Source organism: Pelodiscus sinensis, chromosome 4 (genome assembly GCF_049634645.1).
Source record: "Pelodiscus sinensis isolate JC-2024 chromosome 4, ASM4963464v1, whole genome shotgun sequence".
Taxonomy (NCBI): Eukaryota; Metazoa; Chordata; order Testudines; family Trionychidae; genus Pelodiscus; species Pelodiscus sinensis.
The window spans coordinates 63,160,809-63,184,670 of NC_134714.1; the positions used below are offsets into that span (position 1 = coordinate 63,160,809).

General features: G+C 43.3%; 1 protein-coding gene and 1 non-coding gene across 5 annotated transcripts in view; one reads left to right on the plus strand and one right to left on the minus strand.

Annotated features, from left to right (window-relative positions):
- Positions 1-16,511: 16,511 nt before the first annotated feature.
- Positions 16,512-16,593, minus strand: TRNAS-GCU (transfer RNA serine (anticodon GCU)). The gene has a single exon. It is a non-coding gene; the product is annotated as a tRNA-Ser (tRNA).
- Positions 16,594-16,921: 328 nt separating this feature from the next.
- Positions 16,922-23,862, plus strand: part of KNL1 (kinetochore scaffold 1) — a 52,633-nt gene continuing 45,692 nt past the window's right edge. The window contains exons 1-4 of one of the 4 annotated variants that reach the window (XM_075927101.1): positions 16,999-17,041; positions 18,534-18,623; positions 22,322-22,376; positions 23,332-23,371. In XM_075927101.1, coding sequence (XP_075783216.1) covers positions 22,342-22,376; positions 23,332-23,371 — 75 coding nt within the window. In that variant the 5' untranslated portion in view covers positions 16,999-17,041; positions 18,534-18,623; positions 22,322-22,341. Of the gene's footprint in view, positions 17,042-18,533; positions 18,624-19,717; positions 19,840-19,910; positions 20,356-22,321; positions 22,377-23,331; positions 23,372-23,862 lie in introns of those variants that run through there. The other 3 variants (XM_075927103.1, XM_075927102.1, XM_075927104.1) reach the window with 3 other exon arrangements.

Below are 23,862 nucleotides of genomic sequence, written 5' to 3' on the forward strand. Positions count from 1 at the left end.
AATTGAATATACCAAAGGTAATTGCAAGGTGTTGTAATTAAAGATGGCAGTATGTTCACCACAGCTGCTCTTAACTGGTTGAATCAAAACAATTCTAAACTAAAACCATGGGGTAGACAGTCTTCATCATGAAATGATTCTGTGAGTGCTGATGCTTGGGCAAAATGAAGAATGTTGAGAGAGGAATTCAACAGATCATGTACAGCAATTTCTGCAGCAGTACAGGCTTCTCATCCACTTGCTGATGTGCCTTAACCATATCCTAAAGAGGTTGCCAGCTAGTCAGTCTCTTACAACCCATTCACTCCTGGTCCTATGTGCTAAGCTGCTGATAAAGGGGACTCATTGTGGTGTTTGTGTATTTAAAGTAAATGCTACAGGAGCTGGTCTTAATGTGAATAATGACTTTGTGTGGGTTCCGAAGTAGAGACTTATCCAGGATGCTTGTATACTTAGGTTTCCAGAAAGCTTTTGACAACGTTACTCACCAAATTCCCTTAAGCAAAGTAAGCTGTCGTGGGAAAAGGTCCTCTTGTGGATTGATAACCGGTTAAAAGATAGGAATACATAGTTTTCAGAATGAAGAGAGGTAACCCACAGGGGTCCATTGTGGGACCAGTCCTTTTCAACATAAACGATCTGGAAAAGGGGGTAAACGGTGAGGTGGCAAAATTTGCAGATAATACAAAACTGCTCAAGATAGTTAAGTCCAAAGCAGATTCTGAAGAACTTCAAAAAGGTCTCTCAAAACTAGGTGACTGAGCAACAAAATGGCAGATGAAATTCAATGTTGAGTAATGCACATTAGATAACATAGGTATATGTGTGAAATGATGGGGACTGACTAAATTAGTTGTGACCACTTGAGAGAAACCTTGGCATCATTGCGGATAATTCTCTGAAAACATCCACTCTGTGATGTGGCAGTCAAAAAAGCAAACAATGTTGGGAATCATTTGGGATAGAGAATAAAACAGAACATCTTATTGTCTCTATATAAATCCATGGTGCACCCACATCTTAAATACTGTGAGCAGATGTTGTCTCATCTGAAAAAAGATATATTGGAATTGGAAAAGGTTCAGAAAAGGGCAACAGAAATGATCCGGGGTAAGGAACAGCTGCTATAACAGAAGAAACTGGGCCTTTTCAGCTTAGACTATTACTAGGGGATATAGAGGTTGATAAAATCATGACTGAAGTGGAGAAAGTTATTTACTCCAACATAAGAACTAGGAGTCTCATTTATTGGTAATACACACATATAGCAGTCAACACTTATATGCATATAATACAGCACATCCACCATGTCTTGTTTTTACCAGTAGTTGTTCCACCTAACTGCTGGCCAGATTAGTTAGGTGGTAGAGGGTCGGAGCTGGATCAATGCTCCCATGTTGACTGCAAGATACCTTAGGGCTGTGTCTACATTGGCACCCTTTTCCGTAAAAGGAATGCTAATGAGACACTTCGGAATTGCAAATGCCACGGGGGATTTAAATATCCCCTGCGGCATTTGCATGAACATGGCTGCCGCTTTTTTCCGGCTCGGGGTTTTTCCAGAGAAAAGAGCCAGTCTAGAAGGGATCTTGCGGAAAATAAGCCCTTTTCTGCAAGATCCCTTATTCCTACTTTTTAAATCCCCTGCGGCATTTGCAATTCCAAAGTGTCTCATTAGCATCCCTTTTATGGAAAAGGGTGCCAGTGTAGACACAGCCTAGATGTATAGTGTCTTCCCTCTCATGCAGAGAGCCATCATATGCAGTTATTTGTCTATGGCACCATCTTCTGGGTGTTGCTGTAATGCTCCCCCATTCACCTTCAAAGAGGGACCTTCCAAAAGCAGGCCCTTGCTGCTTGTTCCCAAGGCATCCATTGGTCCAGTCTTCTTTCAACGAGCCCACTTCACAGGTCCAATTGTTCTTATTAAGCAGCAAGGAGTCCTGTGGCACCTTGTAGACTAACCAAAGTACTGGAGCATAAGCTGTCATAGGCAAAGTCCCACTTCGTCAGATGCATGACATGCATCTGACGAAGTGGGTCTTTGCCCACGAAAGCTTATGCTCCAGCACTTCGGTTAGTCTAAGGTGCCGCAGGACTCCTCACTGCTTTTTCATTCAGACTAACATGGCTACCCCTTTGATATTGTTCTTGAATCTGGCTTCCACCTTTCTCCAACCATTGCAAGTGCCCAGAGAGGCTTTTCTTTCATGCCTTATCCATTCACACCTCATTCACTCAACAGGACAATCAATTTAGCAAAGCGAGGAGGGGGCGGGGGGGGGGGGGAACCACAGTCTACAAGATGCAAAGTTTCTGTGTAAAAAGGCTTAATACAATGTTTCTATGTTCTGTAAAAGTATATAAAGTTTATATAAAAGGACTTAATGCAACAAACTAAACACTTATTACAATACTAAAAGGACGATACAAAGTTAAAATAAAAAAATTCAACGAGAAAATGATTAATACAGAGAGTAATAAGATTTACCTACCGTTGCATTGGTATGGAGAGGGCTAAGGTACCTGCTCTGGGGAAGGGGTGGTTGCATTGGAATGGGGGATGCTTGGCTCTGGGTCCATTAGGATTGGGGCACTGGGGGGACCTGACTGAAGGGTAGGGGTGAGTGCATTGGGGTAACTTTTTTTTTTTTTTTAAATAAAAGATCTTTTTATAACAAAAGGGGAAACTTATAAACAGTCTGGTAGCACTTTAAAGAATAACTAACATGTAGATCAGGCATGTCAACCTTGAAGCCCTCTGAGGGCCACACAAATGAAAACTGATATTTTTCAGGGACACCAAAGAAAAGTACTTCTATAGAAAAGTTATAATTATTATTATTAGATTATGCTTTAGGTATATTTTATAATATTTTTCAGGTCTTGTTTTAATATACAATAATTTGCATAAAATTATTTGCTCATAAATTTTTTTAATTTAAATATAAATTTAAGGTACTTTACATTTTTTATCTGATATATAACTTGTTTTGTTGAAATAAAAACAAGTATAAACCATGGTCAATCAAATAGAACAGGCTTTTGTGAAAATTTCAGATACTTTGTAAGTCTGAGATTTTGCATAAACATATAATTATCCATGCAATTGCAAAAAAATGACATTTATTGATATAAAATGAATATACATTTTGTGATTTTATTTGGGAATAAATAAATAAATAAAAATCAAAACATTAACAAAATATTCTCTTCCTTTCTCCCAGAGCCAGGCACTCCTATTCCCCCCCCCCCCCTTCTAACCCAATCCCTCTCCACTCCCCCAGAGCACTATCCCTCCAGCTCTAATGTATACCTTCAAGTGCTTTCAAAAAAGTGAGGGCAATTCTCAAGTTGTTACTTTGATTTTAAAAATATTTGTGTTATTTTAACAGGCAAGTTAATCTCTTACAGTTATAATTATGATGTAGTTTATCGCTATGCGATAGTACGAAAAACAACTAGGTTAACTAGTAAGTATCAGCATTTAGGAAGCATTACAGATTGCTTAAAAGAAATTTGATATGCTCAATCTTTTTACATTTAATTAATTAAAGTAATGAGTTACTCATTTGCTGTGACAGTGGTTTTAAATCCTTGATTGAAATATAATAATGAAATTCATATTTAGGTTGTAACATTTATTTCTTTGGGGTTTTATAAAACTTACATATTTTAAGCATTTCACATTTTTAATGTAAAAGACTTGAACCTAATGAGAATGGTATACAAATAGATTAAGGAGAAAAAATATTAAGAATGTAAACCACAAAAACTTTATAATTTATGTGTGTCTGTAGTTAGTAAAATAAGTAATTCATTAAATGATAAATATCCTAAAAGGTGGATTATTTATAAATCTTAGATATGTCTGGAAGAAAGTTGAATGGTGCTCAGCGCAGGAAAAGACTAGCAGAAGAAAAGGAACAAACCAGTAAATTATTGGAATGGTTTTTTTGAAAGGCAAAATATGAGGAGGAGCAACTACAACATTCACCAGAAGATGTTCCAGATGTTCACACTGAACTGACCACTGAGAGTGATAATAGGAATGGTGAAAATCAAAACAGTTCACAAAAAAGAGTGGAGAGTAGCGACAAAGTTAAATGAGAAGAAATGGAATTGTCTGTTAAGAATAATGATATTGTTGCTCATAATATAATCCCCACTGTTCTTCAGTTCAATGATGTTGGTTATTTGAAACAAACAGGACTATGTAGTACTTCAAAGACTAACAAGATGGTTTATTAGGTGATGAACTTTCGTGGGCCAGACCCACTTCCTCAGATCAAATAGTGGAAGAAAATTTGTTTCAGCTACACCAGACTAACACAGCTACATTTCTATCACTGTTGGTTATTTGGTCTTTGATAATACATCACATCTCCCTATCTCACAAACTCTTCAGACAGAGATGGTTAGACATGGGTCACAGACATTCCAAAATAAAAAAGGTACATTTGCTAAAAAGAATGGTTGTTCAATGACACCATGTTGGTTCACGCATCGACTTGCTAAGGGAAAAGGAGATGAGGTGAATTAGAGTTGGCTGCTTTCTTCACCTGTAAATAAAGCAGCATATTGTTTTTGTTGCCTGTTATTCAGATCTTCCAGTTCCAATTCCAGATCTTCAGCCCAATTGGCAGCTGGGTTTAGTCAGAGAAGATTGATAAAGTAAAAACTCATGAAAACAGTCTTAGCTATCGTCAACAATTCAGCATGTGGAAGGAAGCAGAGCAAAGGCTGATAACAGGGTGTACATTAGATGCAACATTCAAAGCAGAATTTCAGTTGACAATTATACGATGGCGAGAAGTCCTGAAGCGAGTACTCAGCTGCATCAAATATCTAGTCAGTCAGAATTTGGCATTTTGTGGGCAGCAGGAGAACATTGAAGATGCAGGGGATAAATATGTAGGTAACTTTTTGAACCTGCTTAAATTGCTGGCACAATATGACCCACTGCTAAACACACATTTTGAGTATGCTCAAAAGAATCCTGGATCTGTGTCATATTTGTCCCCAGAGATTCAAAATTAATTCATTGGCATTTTAGCATCAATCATTAGGAATCAGCTGCTCAATGACATTAGAAGAAACATTACAGCCTTTTGTTTGATTCCACTCTTGATTTAGGGCACAGGGAACAAATGTCACAGGTTGTGAGATATACTGATATAAATTATGAGAGCAGGAAAGTCATTTTAAAAGAACCTTTTATAGGTTTTATCCAAATTCACCAGAAAGATGCGGGTACCATAGCAAACATAATTTTGGAAAAATTAGAATCAGATAGCATCCCTTTGCAATTTTGTAGGGCCCAGTGCTATGACGATGTGGCTGTTATGTCTGGGTATATATCTGGTGTTCAGCAAAGGATTATTGAAAAGAATCACTGAGCATTATTTATAAATTGTGATAACCATAGTTTAAATTTGTCAGAAATGCATGCTGCCAGTCAGGAACCAATCATTATGTCATTTCAGTATGATTGAGAGCATGTACCTATTTTTTTCAAGATCTATCCTTAGATGGGAAGAATTAAAAAAGACCGTTAAAATCATGCTTAAGTGTGAGTCTGATACGCAATGGAGTAGTAAAGTGGAAACTAAAGGAGATTCATGATTGCATTAATGACATTGGAGATCTTCTTGAACAATTATCTGATGATCTGAATGCAGCTCAAGAAACAAGAGGTGATGCATTTCATTTGTTACAAAGCATTTTGACATTTAACTTGCTGGTTCTTCTCCCCTTCTGGCATAGTGTACTTACAAAAATCAATCAAGTACAAAAAAGACTTTAAGATCCAAAAATGAATTTTCATGAAGCTTCTTTGGATCTTCAATCTCATCAGTTGGAGTTTGCTACAATATGTGATTATTTGTGCCAGAAGTCAGTTGAGGAAGCTAAGAACAGATGTGAGCAGTGGGGGGTGGAGATTGAAAGGAGGATCAGGCAAAAGTGACGGATGGCAGGAGAACTAGAACAAGACTCTGGCCTCTCAATAGAGAAAGAAATTATTCAAATTATGAAAACTGTGCTTGACCAATTGCAGCAGGAAATGTTTACAAGATTCACTTGGTTTAAAGAATTGAACTACAAATTTGGATTCTTACTTAACATTAAGGGACTATTGAAAGATGATAACTTGAACAGCCTCTGTCAACATTGTGTGGATCTAGGGACATTTTATGATTCAGATATTGAAGGGATATAACTATATAATGAAATTAGCGACTGTAAAATGCTCCTTGAAACCTGCTAGGAAGCTGCACCTAATATACCATTAGAGCTTCTGACATTCATTGTGACTTAGGGTGAAGATGTGTTTTCCAACTTGGGGGTTGCTCTTCAAATATTTCTCACTGTTGCTGAATCTATTGCTAGCTGCGAATGCTCATTTAGCAAATTAAAGTTAATTCTGTCTTACCTTTGAGCATCAAAGTGATCTGATCCAACTAAGCGATCTGGCCCTTTTAAGTGTGGAGAGACCCTCAAAAAAATAAATTTTTGATGACATAATTAATGAGTTCGCTGTAGCTAAGGCAAGAAAAATTAAACTTACTTCACAAAAGCTTTAATTGTAATATTCTGTTGCTTCTGGTGTTGAATGAGTATATGACTTTTCAGTTCAATGTTTCATCCAGCTTATTCCAGACATCATCAAGGTAGTTCTACTACAATCTACTAATTGATCCAAGGATCTGTGGCTATTAGTAGTGTTTGTGCTTTTTTTACTTATGGGGGTTTTTTTGTTTTGTGTTTGCTGACTTAGAAATAAAAACAGATCCACAGTAACAAATGATTGGGGAAGGCTGCAAAGTTGGCCTTTGCCCAGGCACAAAACACCCTTGCTATGCCTCTGTGATTACCTGTTCTGTTTGTTCCCACTGGGGCACCTGACATTCATCACTGTCAAAGAAACAATACCAGGAAAGAAAGAATGTATCATAGATCTGACCCAGGATAGCTGTTCTTATGCTAGCTTGGCATCCTGCACTGTCAGCCATTTTTAACTTGGGAGATGGTATGGGCAAGTGCGCAAGTGCTTACCTTGTTCCCTGTGTCAACATAAACAGGAATGTGACACTGAGGTGATGTCATGCAAGTCATATTTATCTGTGTTACTGTAATGCATAGGAACTCCAGTAATGAACCAGAGTGGCCCCACACACACACACACACATATACATGAACCAGAGTGCCCCCCCCCCGCCCCCCATATATATATACATACATATCCTTTACTGGGGGAATACTGCACCACAGTGTGTGTATATAATTAATGTGCCACACATATTTTTAATTCTTCAGAGGGATAAGTTAGTCTGTACAGGCTAAACTTAAAAAACAACAAATAGTCTGGTAGCACTTTAAAGCTTAACGAAACATGTAGATTAGTCTTTAAAGTGCTTTATATTTTTAATTGTTCACTTCAAATAGCTTCTGCTGGAAAGTTGGTGCAGTTCTACCTTTGACCATGAGAGGGCCCTGTGGTGCTAGAAAGGAGCAGCTGCTCCAAACTAGCTAGGAAGGGAGAGAGCCTGCAGTGCCCCTTGGCGGTTCCTGACAGTCAGAAGACAGCAGGGGACTGCTTGAGGGTCAAACAGGCTCATAAGGGCTTGTGAGGAGGGGAGCAGACTGGGGTAGGGCTTGAATGGGAGTGTAGGGGCAGGGCCACCTGGGGTTCGGGGAGAGGGTGCAAGGCCACGAAGTGAAGGGGCTGGCTGAGGGGGGCATGGAAATACATGGGGAAGGGGTGTAGAGACTCATGGGATGAGGGAAGAGGCTGGCTAAGGGGGAAGCAGGAACTTAATTGTTGGGGATGCAGGGGTACATGGGGAAGGGGTGGGTTAGCGGGGGCACAGACAAGGACAAGGAGGGATGCATGGGGACAGAGTAGGAGTGCAGGAATGCATAGGGATAGAAGGAATGGGTGTCTGAGTGGAGGTGGAGAGACACGTGGACAGAAGGTACAAGGACACATGGGGTTTGTCTACACAGCAGCGTTATTCCAGAATAACTAACGTTATTCCAAAATAACATAGTGTGCATCTACACTACAAGCATGTATTTTGAACTATTGTTAAGCTAGAGGACTTCTTACTCTGACTCATGGTAACCCTCATTTCAAGAGGAGTAAGGGAAGTCGAAGGAAGAGTGTTCTTCCTTTGACTGCCTGCTGTGTAGACAGCACCAAATGCCTAATTAAGCTATTTTGACTTAAATTACGCAATTGACATACCTCAAGTTGTGTAGCTTAATTCGACTTTAACCCTGCTGTGTAGATGTACCCATGGAGGAGTAGGGACACATTGATAATTAATGTGCCATGCATTTTTAATTTTTTGCTGTAAATAGCTTTTGCAGGGGCGGATGTGCTTGCGAATAGCTTCTAGGGATGTACTAGTATAGCCAGTTAAATGATGAACCAATAAGCGGATGCTCATCAGTTAATGCTACAGGCTACAAACAACCCCTCCTCCCACTTCGGCTCTGCATTTAAAGAGACAGCGTGAAGTCAGGTTGGCCCTATCCCAGTTTATGCAAGGTCCAGCAGCTCCCCTCACTGCAGCTCTGCATTGAAAAGATTTTGAGTGTCTGCGCACTGGCAGAGCTGCTTATCGGTTAATCATGTAACCAACAAAATTTTTGTCAGATATACAATTACCAAATAACACGCTTCCTAACATCCTTAATAGCTTCTGCCGGGGCAGATGTGCCTGACTGAATGGAAGAGGTTAGGATCTGCATGAGGGATGTTACCTAACACTCCCTCTCCACCTTCCAAAAAAACCCTGTTCCATATTTTTCCCACCTATACCCAACAACCCTCCCAATTCACACCCAGGCTTAATGCCAAAAATTACTTCTTTCTCCTTGAGCTCCTCCATTACTCCTGCCCTCCCCTATGTCTTTACACTGCTTCTGAGTGGTGCATGAAATATGGTTTGGTATTGTAGTTTAAATCAATTATTACTGAGAGTTCTGTATTAATGTGCCTAGAATGGAATCTATTTGTTAGGAAACATTTTCTGAATCTTTTTTATCGGTATTATTACAGACATACATGCTGACCAGTATTTTTAATACCAAATAATTGAAATTGGCGTGATTATATTGTGATATTTTGACAATTAAAATATTCAGAGTTCTGCAGAATGTTAAAATATTGTACACATAGCTTTAAATTTTTTTGGTGCAGAATTTCCCCAGCAGTAACACAGCAATAGTCCCTTGCTGGCAGCTTTGTTAGATTCTTCTGAGAGCTTTGCTTTACTACACTTGCCGCAGAAAATGCATCAGGGACTGGAAAGTAGAAAAGTAACAGAAAATGAACCCCTAAAATGTGTCCAAGATATAGGAGTCATATCTTACTCAGCTTACTAACTCATCAGCCAGCCAATGTATCTATTTGCATAGATAAAGCTATCATGAATTGGCCAAGGAAGAGAAAAAATCTAATATCCATCAGGATTTTTAATATGGTTAACAACTTTTCAAATCTACCATTACTGTACACTCCTAAAGGGTTTGGGAGGGCTGTTTCAGGAAATTCTCTGTGAGAGATCTCTTTAAACAGTTCTAATTGTGTATTTAAGCCATGGAACAGAATTACCTCATAGGGGCCCTCCTGTTCCATTAGCTGCATATTTCATTTGAAAAACAATGTATTAGAAATGGAAAAAGTACAGAGAAGGGCAGCAACAATGGTAGGGGTATGGGATGGCTACCATTAAGAAGAAAGATTAAAAACAACTAGGATTGTTCAACTTGGAAAAGAGATGACTAGGAGGGGAGAGAGATAGAATAGCAGTCTATAAAATCATGAATGGCATGGAGAAAGTGAATAACATAAAACAAGAACTGGCAGATTTAAAACACAATGAAGTACTTCATCACACAATGCACAGTCAACCTGTGTAACTAATTGCTGGGGGATGTTGTTATAAATCATAGAATACTAGGACTGGAAGGGACCTCGAGAGGTCATAGAGTCCAGTCCCCTGCCCTCATGGCAGGACCCAATACTGTCTAGACCATCCCTGATAGACATTTATCTAACCTACTCTTAAATATCTCCACAGATGGAGATTCCACAGCCTTCCTAGCAACTCATTCCAGTGTTTGACTACCCTGACAGTTAGGAACTTTTTCCTAATGTCCAACGTAAACCTCCCTTGCTGCAGTTTAAGCCCATTGCTTCTTGTTCTATCCTCAGAGGCCAAGATGAACAAGTTTTCTCCCTCCTCCTTATGACACCCTTTTAGATACCTGAAAACTGCTATCATGTCCCCCCTCAATCTTCTCTTTTCTAAACTAAATAAACCCAATTCTTTTAGCCTTCCTTCATAGGTCATGTGCTCTAGACCTTTAATCATTCCTGTTGCTCTTCTCTGGATCCTCTCCAATTTCTCCACATCTTTCTTGAAATGCGGTGCCCAGAACTGGACACAATACTCCAATTGAGGCCTAACCAGCGCAGAGTAGAGCGGAAGAATGATTTCTCGTGTCTTGCTCACAACACACCTGTTAATGCATCCCAGGATCATGTTTGCTTTTTTTGCAACAGCATCACACTGCTGACTCATATTCAGCTTGTGGTCCATTATAACCCCTAGATCCCTTTCTGCCATACTCCTTCCTAGACAATCGCTTCCCATTCTGTATGTGTGAAACTGATTGTTCCTTCCTAAGTAGAGCACTTTGCATTTGTCTTTATTAAACTTCATCCTGTATACCTCAGACCATTTCTCCAATTTGTCCAGATCGTTTTGAATTATGACCCTATCTTCCAGAGCAGTCTCAATCCCTCCCAGCTTGGTATCATCTGCAAACTTAATAAGCGTACTTTCTATACCAATATCTAAATCATTGATGAAGATATTGAACAGAGCCGGTCCCAAAACAGACCCCTGCGGAATCCCACTTGTTATACCTTTCCAGCAGGATTGTGAACCATTAATAATGACTCTCTGAGTACAGTTCCTCAGCCAGTTATGCACCCACCTTATAGTAGCACTATCTAAGTTGTATTTGCCTAGTTTATTGATAAGAATATCATACAAGACCGTATCAAATGCCTTACTGAAGTCTAGGTTTACCACATCCACCACTTCTCCCTTATCCACAAGACTCGTTATCCTATCAAAGAAAGCTATCAGATTGGTTTGACATGATTTGTTCTTTACAAATCCATGCTGGCTGTTCCCTGTCACCTTACCACCTTCCAAGTGTTTACAGATGATTTCCTTAATTACTTGCTCCATTATTTTCCCTGGTACAGAAGTTAAAGTAACTGGTCTGTAGTTTCCTGGGTTGTTCTTATTTCCTTTTTTATAAAGGCCAAAAATATAACTGTGTTCAAAAGTAAATTAGATAAATGCCTGAAGCTATGAAACCTGCACCCCCAACAGCTGAAATCTGTTGTCTTCAGCAACATCTCTGAATATTTCACTCTCCTTTGGTTATAAATTTGACCACTTGATCTAGATTGGGGTGGGGACCTTTTTGGGGGGTTGGGGACCACTGACCCATAGACAAGTCATCTGGGGGCTACATACAAAAGAGAAACAAAAACCTACCCTCAGCAGCATGGGATCCCCAATGCTGGAGGAACCTGTGAGCCCCAGAGGCTGCATCCAGCCCTTTGGCATTAGGTTCCCCACTACTGATTTAGCTGAAGTCAGCTTTCAGAAAAAGAATTAAAAAGGGAAGTGTCAAAGTTTGAAGATGATGTGAAATTAATTGGAATAGTTAAAACCAAATTTGACTGTCAAGAGTTACAAAGGGATCTCACAAAACTGCATGATTGGATGACAAAATGGCAGGTGAAAGTCAATGAGAGTAAATGCAGAATAATGTAAATTGGAAAACATCCCAATTATACATACAAAATGATGGAGTCTAAATTAGCTATTGCCACTCAAGAATGGTATCTTGGAGTTACTATGGATATTTCTCTGAAAACATCTGCTCAATGTGCAGTGGTGATATAAACTAACAATGTTAAGAGCAATTAGGAAAGGGTTAGTTAAAATAGAAAATATGACACTATATAAATCTAAAGTATATCCACATCTCAAATACTGTGTGCAGTTCTGCTTACCCCTTCTCAAAAATAAAGATATATTAGAAATGAAAAAGGTACAGAGAAGGGCACAAAAACCGACTGAGGATATGAAATGGCTGCTGTGGGTGTGTCTACACAGCAAAGTTATTTTGGAATAACAATGCGAGCATCTACACAGTAATTCCATTATTTTGAAATAATTTTGAAATAACAGCTTATTCTGACTTCTGTAAACCTCATTCTATGAAGAATAATGCCTATTCTGAAATAGCTATTTCAAAATAAGGCATGTGCAGATGCTCCACTTCTGCTATTTCGAAATAGCCCCCCACCAGGGCCATTCTAAGTTATAATAATAATAATTAATATAGAGAGATATACCTATCTCATAGAGCCGGAAGGGACCTTGAGAGGTCATTGAATCCACAGTCCTCTGTCCTCATGACAGGACCAAGTACCATCCCTGACAGATTTGCCCCAGATACCTAAATGGCTCCCCTCAAAGACTGAGCTCACAACCCTTTAGCAGGTCAATGCTCAAACCACTGAGCTATCCCTCCCTCCTGAGGCTCTAATCAAGATTATAGAATCATAGAATCATAGAACTGGAAGAGACCTCAGAAGGTCATCAAGTCCAGCCCCCTGCTCTAGGCAGGACCAATTCGAACTAAATCAACCCGGCCAGGGCTTTGTCAAGCCGAGACTTAAACACCTCTAGGGATGGAGACTCCACTACTTCCCTAGGTAACCCATTCCAGTGCTTCACCACCCTCCTAGTGAAATAGTTTTTCCTAATATCCAACCTGGACCTCTCCCACCACAACTTGAGACCATTGCTCCTTGTTCTGCCATATGTCACTACTGAGAACAGCCTCTCTCCATCCTCTTTGGAACCTCCCTTCAGGAAGTTGAAGGCTACTATCAAATCCCCCCTCACTCTTCGCTTCTGCAGACTAAACAGACCCAAGTCCCTCAGCCTCTCCTCATAAGTCATATGCTCCAGCCCCCTAATCATTTTGGTTGCCCTCCGCTGGACCCTCTCCAATGCGTCCACATCCTTTTTGTAGTGGGGGGCCCAGAACTGGACACAATACTCCAGATGCAGCCTCACCAAAGCCGAATAAAGGGGAATGATGACATCTTTGGATCTGCTGGCAATGCTCCTCTTAATGCAACTTAATATGCCATTAGCCTTCTTGGCTACAAGGGCACACTGTTGACTCATATCTAGCTTCTCATCCACTGTAACCCCCAGGTCCTTTTCTGCAGAACTACTACTTAATCGGCTGGTCCCAAGCTTGTAACTATGCTTGGGATTCTTCCGTCCCAAGTGCAGACTCTACACTTGTCCTTGTTGAACCTCATCAGATTTCTTGTGGCCCAATCCTCCAATTTGTCTAAGTCATTTTGTACCCTATCTCTGCCCTTAAGCGTATCTACCTCTCCCCCCAGCTTAGTCTACATTAGGGAAGCCTACCTCGGACCAATCTTGAGGCTTCCCTGCAGTGTAGATGTTCTATTTCTAAATAAACTGTTTTGGAATAACTAGTCCAGAATATCTTATTCCAAAATAACTGTGCAGTGTAGACGTAGCCTGTAAGAGGAGAAATTAAAAAGACTGGGATTATTCAGCATGGAAATGAGATGACTGGAGGCGGAGGAGAATATGATATATTATAAAATCATGAATGGTGAGAAGAAAGTGAACAAGGAAGTGTTATTTACTTCTTCATATAACACAGGAACCAGGAGTCACCCCATGCAATTAATAGGCAGCAAGTTTTTAAAAAATGAAGTACTGTGGAACTCATCGCTCAGTGATGTTGTGAAGGCAATAGCAATATCTGGGTTTTAAAGATAATTATTTAAGTTTATGGAAGCATAGGCACCAACTTCCCTTCTAGCCAGGTGGTGCTCGACCCCACCCTCCATTCCAGATCCTGCTCCCACTCCACCTCTTCCCCCAAGTCTTTCATCTGCTCTTCCCAACACTGTTCTGTTCCTGCCCTGCTCCCCGTCCACTTCCTTCCCCCAAGTCCCATGCTCTGCCACTCTTTTGGCCTTTTTGAAAATAAAAACTAGAACAGGGGTTAAGTCCTTTCCCCTGTTCATTAACCACCTAACTGGGAGGATAGGCATAAGTGTCTATGAAATACAATAGATACAGGAATGTTCTGGACAGTTCAGATGTTACGCTCTATAGGGAAGTGCAAATGTCCAGCCCCTACAAGTAGGCTTACCAACCACCACAGGACATACCACACTAATACCAACCCTGGTACCTTCCCTTGCAACAAACCCCGTTGCCAGATTTGTCCACATATTCATTCTGCTGATACCATTATTGGACCTAACCAAGTGAGTTATAAAATCAAGAACACATATTCCTGCGCATCCAGAAATATAATCTATGCTATCATGTGCCGAAAGTGTCCGTCTGCTATGTACATTGGACAAACATCTCAGACACTTCGCCAAAGGATTAATGCCCACAAAACAGATATCAGACAAGATCACAAAGAGAAAACAGTTTCTTGCCATTTTAACCAGAAAGGACACTCTCTCAATGACTTAACCACCTGCATTCTGCTACAAAGACCTTTTACATCTGCACTTGAAAGGGAATCCTCTGAACTGTCATTCATGTTAAAATTCGACACTTTCCAACAAGGACTCAACAAACATTTGAACTATCTCACCCATTACCAAGATAGTTTCCCCAATTATCACCTCTAATACCATTAACTCACAAACATCCCACTCTCCCTACCTCTAATATCATCAATTCACAGACACTTACCTTCCTTCCCCCCCCCCCCCCCCGCATCCCCCTCCTGTTCTGCAATGTGATTTGTCCTTTTCATATTTGTTCTTTTTTTTTTAATTGTATCCTTTGGTATATATGGTTGTGACTACTTTCTTCCACTATTTGATCTGAGGAAGTGGGTCTGGCCCACGAAAGCTCATCATCTAATAAACCATCTTGTTAGTCTTTAAAGTGCTACATTGTCCTGCATTTTGCTTTAATTATTTAATGACAGTTGATTCTGGGATTCAAAAGTTAAAGCTTTAAAACCATTAAAACAAACATATTTTTTACATATGAGGTTGACAAAGTAAATATCCTCAATCAACCTAAGTTCTAAAATAGATTTTTTTTACTTTGCTTATCTGTAAATTTTGATTATTATAGATGAAAATAATTTTCCATCAGTTTGTGAGTGTACAATTAAATCAAAATGTGCTGTTTACCAATGAAAAATGTAATTATTCCAAGCTTATCTGTAACAGAAAGCAGCTCAGTTGAGCTTGTTAAAATAAGAACATTCTAATAAGTCCCTGCAACAAGCAGGAAGACAGCCAAGCTGTACCATCTCACCTCAGAAACTGAGGTCAAAAGACCCCTTTGCAAAATGCCTAGACGTTACTCCTTCCTCCCTGGGAAAGTGGATAGTTTTGTGAGGTTACTCTCTCTACAGGAACAAACCCAGATTTTGTCCATTATCACTGGGTGATGGAAGCAAATATTACAACCACCATAGCAGGGATTTTTCAGGTTACAATAACAGAAGAAAGCCCATTAACATCCCATATCAAAGTGGAGGCCATATGTCTCCCTCACTGTGGAAGTCCAAGTGCCTCCCTAATCCACTCTTGTCTGCAGTGTTATTGTAGCAGGTCGGTCCCAGGATATTAGTGAGACAAGATGGGTGAGGTCATATCTTTTACTGACCCAACCTCTGCCGATGAAGGAGTCAAGCTTTTGAGCCCCACCGAGGTCTTCTTCAGGTCTGGGCAGAGCAGCACACAGCAGACAGAAGCACACTGCTGTTCTCCCTGAAACAATGAGAAGCCCAGATGTGTTTCCTGCCATAGAAAAGCAGCTAGTCTATAATAAAGAGATGCCCAAATGTTCTTCTGTAACCTCCAAGTGTATACACTTGCCTGCAGCAGAGGGGCAGCCCAGGTATTTGCCAATAACAAAAGGGACGAGAAACCGCTACAGGTAGGATTTTGCCACACCAGAGAGCAGCTTTTTGCTATCACTCATAACTACAGGTAGCAAATTCACTGCTGTAAGAAAGCGGGGCCGATATTGCGAGCGGGTTGGGATTCTTCCTCCTTAGCCAGCGCGCTAGACAGTGGGAGTCAGATCGTCCTTGTACCCTTTGTAACGAGGTAGACCCCTGTCCCCGAACCATCTGGGCGAGAGGAAAAGGCTGCACGTGTACCCCTCGTACAGAGGGACTTGTGCCTTTTTACTGTGGAGGAATTACCTGTCCCACTGAGCGTCCTGGGAGGAGATTGTGACTGAGGTCCATGAGCCTAGGAGGGATTTCAGGCAGGCTGCTAAATAATCATCGATAATCCCCTCCTTGCAGCAATAATGGAAATCGAGATGCTTCAATTCTTATACAGACCAAAAAGCAACTGTCGACGAGGATGGGATTCGAACCCACGCGTGCAGAGCACAATGGATTAGCAGTCCATCGCCTTAACCACTCGGCCACCTCGTCACACAGCCCTGTGTGCTCCTCCAGTCTATAAGAAACATCTCTAGCTAGGCTTAGCATCTGTCTATAGTTTTTAGAACCTGTGTACAATCCAAACACGTTCCTATGACTGAACGAACAACCCACCCGGCCGCGCTTCTTCCGCAGGAGCCGGGGATCGCAGAGATCGTTTGGGATGAGGCATTAACATGCAGTTCGTAGACCCGACTGAACGGAGGCCGCCATGTTGTACGGAAATTCGGAGGCCGCCATGTTGTACGGAAATTCGGAGGCCGCCATGTTGTACGGCGACGGCCGATTCGGTGTGCCAGGAGCCCAGGGCGCACGCGCAAGAATAGGCGGTTAGGTTTGAATAGTTACGCGGCGGCCTCGGCCGAGCCTGATGGACGCCGCGGGACTAGGCGGCGGCGAAGAGGCGCTGGTGCCCTGAGGGCCGGGTTTGGCGCGCACGGTGAGGGGTCCTGGATGCCGCTGGCGGCTCTCGAGGGGCCGGGCGCGGGCTCTGTGGGGCGGGGGCGAGCCCGGCCCGGCTCCGTGCAGGGCGGGTCCCGTGAGCGCTGGGCACGCGCCGGGCAGGTCTCGGGCCGGGCGGGGGCTCCCTGGGGCCCGACGGGTCTCTCCGGGCCCGGGGGCGGAGCGCTTCCTGGGGCTGCGTCTGGCGGCCCGTCGTGCGGCGACTTGCAACACGGCACGGCCGGGCCGGGGGTGTCCGCAGCAAAGGCCGAGCTCGGAGGGTCCCGCCCAGGCCGGTCTCTGCTTTTGTGCTGTGCAGCAAATCTGCCCGCGCTAGCCGGTCAGTCCTCAAAACTCCCCTCCGTGCCGGGCCAACGCTGCCGCCCCCACTGCCCATTGGGGCAGCTTCTCAGCCAAACGAGCAATTGGGGGGCACCCCAATGCCACCTGTCTGGCCCACTAATAAATTGTGCACGGAGGAAGGTCATTGGGATCGTTTCCGTGCTAACGTTATAAAGCCCGGGGGGGTGTCAACTATTTTGTGCCATTATTTTGTTCCTCACCTATTCATAGGCAGCGTCTATGTTCGAAGCTTTAGTTGCTATGCTAATATTGCTTGAGGGAGTGTGATTCTTTAGTGACATTTCTCTACTGGCAAAAGCCCTAGTGCAGATGATACCAGTATAACAGTGCTTTTGTTGGTATGGCTTATTTCTCATATATGCAGGGCTATTGTTGTGTAGGTCCTAGGGAATTAAAGACAAGGTGGGTAAGGTAATCCTTTAATTGTACTGACTTCTGGTGAGGGAAATCTGTAAGGTTATACTTACATGTACAGTGTTGCAGCAGTGCAACTATTTTAATTCAGCACATCTAACGAAGCTTCTCTGTACCAATGGGAGAGTTCTCCTCTCCCATCAGCACAAAACTTCCCACCCCCATGAATGAAATAAGCTATGTCAACAGGAGAGGCTCTCTCACCAACCCAGTGTCGTGCACAGTGGCTTTTATGTTGCTTAGGGGATGGAATATTCACATGCCTGAGACACATACATTTTGCTCGCATATTCAGTAGTTTATACATAGGCTATGTGCAAAAGGTTGTCCCTCTCTTTCTGATCTGGGAAGCAGCATACTCTGTAGGCACTAGCACTTCTGTCCATAAAACATGTCTGTCAGGGGTGTGGAAAAAAACACGCCATGACCGACAAAAGCACTGACAGAGTCTGTAGTGTAGGTGGAGCCTTTGTCACAGCTAAATACAAGGTGGAAAAGATTGTTTAACGTAAGTAGCTAACATATTTCAAGGAACCATTGGTGGTGCAGTGGCCAATGAACACCTCCCAGTCATAGAGGGGAAAGGAAAGGCAAGGCGAGGGGAAAAAAAGATGGGGGGAGGAGTTATAGATTGTGGTAATGCATCATGTATTCAGTATGTATTCAGTCCATGATTGTTAGTGTCTAGTAAAGTCATGAATTTAACTTCCCAGGTTCATCTTTGGAAGGTGTTGTGCAGGTTTCCTTTGAGGATGGGTGCTGCAACATCAAATGCAGAGTGATTGTTTTGTGTATCTGTGAAGGTAGGTGTGCCAATCTGTGGCTTTTTGCATATAGTTGTCTGAAGGGTTCAGCTGATGAAGCTGATTGTGGTTTCCAGGAAATTGATGCTAATGTGGAAGTGTTCTAAAGAGAATTTAATGGATTGGATTGTAGTTGTTGAAAATTGCCCGGCACAGATGTTTAATAAACTGGTAACGTAGGTTAGAAAATGTGTACTTTCAGTGCTCTTTGCTTTTCTGTGGCTAGTCATAGTTGGAGATAAACATTATAATTCAATGACAAAAAGCTGAAGCAAAATGCAGAGTTAAGTTTGCTTGGTGATATGCCATCTCCTTGCAGGGCATTGAGCTGAGCAAAACTTTTAACTTCTGAACCCCAGGAAATGTTGAATCAAGGTTGCCTATGTATTTGTTTTCTGCCTTACTCACTCCATCTGGAGTGTAGATTGATGACATGTGCAATGTTCCCTCTAATCTTTTCCATCCATGTGTAGACTTTTTCCACTCGTGTATGAAATACATTTCTGTATGCACAGAGGCATGTGTGAATGCTCACCACCAGTAGAAACAAAAGAGCTAGTTGTAGATGTGTTACTAATCAGCTGGGCGACATTTGAATCTCTCCAGAGCAGCCGCACAAATGTACAGCTTACAGGAACACTGGGCAGGTGTAGCTGTACTGAATACTCCTAGAATTTTGCAGAAGTTAATTTGTGCACTGAGAATTTCTTTTACCCACAGAAATGAGTTGCAGTGCTTCTGACAGCCACTGGAACTGGCAGAGCCCAGCTCATACAGAGAAGATGCTGCTGGGGGAGGGAGCTAGAGGGTTTCTGAGAGCTGCAGTTCCCCACATGCCTTGAGGGAAGGAAGCAGAGGTGCACAGTAAACTCCATTCAGTCCTAGGACCGGCATCAGGCTGTTTCTCTCTCTCAGTTCCTGGGCTCTGATGATAGGGAGGTGGGTGTCTGATTTAGGGGGGGGCCCATAGCTGGGCTCTGTGGGGGTGGAGTGTGACGGGCCGGGTCTGGACACCGCTGACAGCATCCGCTCTGGGCGAATTGCTCAAACTCAGGGCTCATTACAATCCCTGACTGGAGACTTTTCCTAAATAGGCCACAAACCAGTCACACCGAGTGCTTCAGCTGCCAATCCAGCCAGCAGGAAGCCTCATGAGCAAAACCTCTGATACTCCAGCTCTCCCTGTGCCACAATCAGCCCGGGGCCTAACACACAGGTGAGGGGTTATAGAACCTAATCTCACCTACCCCGAAGGGATTCTTCCAGTCCCAAAGAACCAGCCACAGTTCCCAGTCAATTTACATCTTGGATCTTATCCACAAGGGCACGGTTGGCCAGTCCCTTAGAATCTAAAATCTGAAGGTTTGTTAATAAAAGAAAGAAAAGGTGGAGAGTATGGTTAAAGAAAATACATTACATGAATCGAATCATGAAGTTCTCAATGCAGGCTCTTAGCAGAGATGTTACAAATGGCTATCTTAAAAGTCTCTGATGTACATCCTATGTCAGGATGGGTCCACGATTCTTCCTAGCTCTCTGTACTTCGCAAGGCTGCATCTGGGATGAAGAGCAGAATTGGAGTCAAGATGGAGATTGCCACATGGCCTTTATATACCTCTCCTGGCATCTTCCTGGCCAGAGCAGGTCACATGGTCCAGTGACCTATCCCTGTGTCCCATATCAGCAGTCATCAAATACTGGTTGGCTTGCAGGTCCCAGACACATTCCTCAGGTGTGTATTCACCTCTCTGAGAGCCTTGTCCCTGGAGCCTTGCTAATTAGCATAGACACCGAACGAATATTCCTGGCACATTGTTCTGTCTCAGAGAATCTTCCATTATTAACACAGAGTACATATTTATAACTCCATATATAGATATCACCAGGGCTCGCAGAACTGCGGCTAGTCCTGCTTGTCAGCTGCGCTGTCCGGCGATCTGCGCATGCGCATATCGTTCTGCGCATGCGCAGATCGCTGAAACCCGGCTCTTCCAGGTTACAATCTACTCCCCATTTGTCGAGCCCTGGATATCACACAAATACATGAAAAGCATTTACAGAATCAGTAAAACACAAGCTTTCATTTGACACCTCACATGGCCCCCTTTGTACATACAGACAGTCCCCGGGTTACGTACAAGATAGGGACTGTAGGTTTGTTCTTAAGTTGAAACTGTATGTAAGTTGGAACTGGCATCCAGATTCAGCCCCTGCTGAAACTGACCAGCAGCTGACTACAGGAAGCCCGAGGCAGAGTTTCTGTGCCCCAGGCTTCCTGGAATCTGCCTCTGATCAGTTTCACAGGCTGAATCTGGACGCCAGTTCCGACTTACATACAGATTCAACTTAAGAACCCCAGGCGTCCCCAAGTCAGCTGCTGCTGAAACTGATCAGTGGCTGATTCCAGGAAGCCTGGGGCAGAGCAACTCTGCCTCGGGCTTCCTGTAGTCAGCGCTGGTCAGTTTCAGCAGCGGCTGAATCAGGACGCCTGGGGCAGAGCAGCTGGGGTGCTGCTGGGTTGGTCCAGTAGCGCCCAGAGCGGCGCTGCGGGACCAACCGGCAGCGCCCTAGCTGCTCTACCACAGGCGTCCAGAGAAAAGCCGGGTCTGCTGGGGGCGGGGGTACTAGCTGTTCCCCCGCCCCCGCCCCCCCCAGCAGACCAGGGGGACGCGGGCAGCGGACCGAGAAGCACCGCGGTTCCGCCGCCTGGGTCCTCCGCAGCTTTGCTCAGCGTCTCCCTGGAGCAGACCAGGGAGACGGGGAGCAAAGCCGCGGAGCACGCGGGCAGCAGACAGCCCAGACGCGCCATGGCTGTCCCGCTGCTGGCGTCCTCAGAGGCTTTGCTCCCTGTCTCCCTGGTCTGCTGGTCTCCAGCAGACCAGGGAGACGGAGCAAACCCTGTTCGTAACTGCGGATCCGACATAAGTCGGATCCGCGTAACTCGGGGACTGCCTGTACTTTGGGGCAAACACCCTCTCCCATGGGTGCAGCAGTGAACTGGCTTCTCCCTTTAAAATCCAGTAATGTGACATGGAGGGAGACAAGTATCTAGACAAAGAGCAGGGCTCTGAGGGGTCAGGGGTATCTGGCTGTTAGGCTGGGAGGGGTTGGTTGTAGGGATGTAAGTGACTAGTTGACTACCCAGTAAACCTAGGTCCCACCCACTTGCTGCCTCTGTATCAGAGACTCCAAGAGGGGAAAGCAGTAGCCAGTGCTGAGGGGGGCTGTCTTGAAAGTCGGTTCCCCCAGCACCGTCTCCGGGAAGGGGAGGCAGAGGTGCAGTGGAGGATATGGCGCAAGCCAGAACCAAAGCAGTCCCTGCTCATGTCAGGTCCCGACTGCTGCACCTTTTGTACTTTCAAAGGGAGAGGCACAGTAGTCAGGACCCTGCACAGGTGGCTTTTGTGCATTTCAAAGGCAGAGGCTCAGCAGGATAGCGAGCGCCTCCCTTATAGACTAATCGAGTAGTTGATGAAAATTCCATCGACTACTCGATTAGCTGATTAATCAGAATTTAACATCTCTAGTTGGCTGTATTGGGGAGCTATGGGTGAGAGAGGAGCTGTGGGTAACTAGTGATTGTGACCTGCTCCACTAATAGCAAGGGTGTGGCAGGGATTGGGTATTATATCTTCATGTGATTTCTCTATTGTTTTGACATTTAGCTGTTTTTTGGATTTTATTGTTGTCTCTTACAGGAAAAGCACTCCCTTCAGAAATGGACAGGATTTATTCAGAATCAAATGATGAAAAGTAAGTTGAAGTTTCCAAACTGAGAATTTTAAGGTGCAAAACATTGTTTTGTTTTAGTGGATAAATATTTTTTTCCTGTCTTTGGCGCTATACACAGCAACTGTTTCAAGAGATTCTAACTTCTCCATTAAACCTAAAGGACAGAGGGTTCATTTTTGTTTTCTAGAATTAGGATAAGCTCTGCTAAGAGAGTTTGGATTAAATTATTTTCTAAACATAAAAACAATGAAATCCTGTCTAGGGATGTAAGTGACTAGTCGACTATCCGATAAGCATAAGCTTATTGGATAGTTGGAGTAGTGAATTGACTAGTTGCTTCCCCTCCCCTTGCTGCTTCTATCAGAGAGAGGCAGCAAAGGGGGGAGCAGGAGCTGGTGCTGAGAAGAGCCAGCTGGCCGCCTCCATATGTGGGGGAGGGGTGCAGCAGGGAAACAGCATGGGTGGGGACTGAAGCAGGGCTCTTGTACATTTCAAAGTCTGAAAGGGCTGCAGTGGGAACTAGCGTGCGTGCGGGGAGTTGCTAGAGTCCCCACTGGCCCCGTGCTTCTTGTGGCGCCCCTCCTTGCTGCCATTATGAGAAGCAGCAAGGGGGAGACAGGAGCCGGTGCCAGGGGAGAGCTGGCTTAAAAGCCTTAAAAACAAGAACCCAGCAGCTCTTACTACATTTAAAATGCAGAGCTGCAGCATGGATGGCTTCCGGAGCCGGCATGAGCCAGGAATGCTCAATCCTAGCTTAAGCTGGTTCCTTGAACTACCTGGCTGCAGCTCTGCAGTGCAGTCCTATTGACTAATCATATAGTTAACACAAATTGTATCAACTTTATGGTTAGTGTGGTAACTGTGTTTTAACATCCTTAATCCTGTCCATTTTAGAAATTTTTAAATGGTAGTGTTGCTGAAGAACAATATCCCTTGTGTGGGTTTGAGCTATAACAGTTTCTCTTTTTTCTCTCAGTGATCATACAGAACGCATCAGAAGACAAAGGCTTTCTTCAGTGAGTGTGACTTTGAGTAAGATCATTTATCAGTAGTGGAAACGGGTAAAAACGGGCCTACTTTTCTCACTAGCATATGGAAAATCCTCAAAGTCAAACGAGAATGAGATGTCTATACCACTCTTTCTAATGGTCATTCTAGTTGCTTTTATAGTACACCATGGCCACTTAACCAGTAAGACTCTATGATGGATTAAAATGTAGGATGCTCACCATACCAATGTAAGTTGCCTGCTACATTGATTTAATAAGTCCACTTCTGTGAGAAACATACTGCTGAAGTTGATATAGTTAAGTCAGTATGGGAACATTGTGTTGCTTACATTGCCTTTTATCACATGGGGCTGACAGCCAGAGCCCATCACTGCCCTCCAAATGTGGAAGTGTTGGTGCTGGGAAGTAGAGTCTCACCCCTGCTCCTAGTGAAGGATTGAGGAAGGTGGGGAGAAGAGCCCTAGCCCACACTGCCTTGCAGTGAGACCTTGTATGCT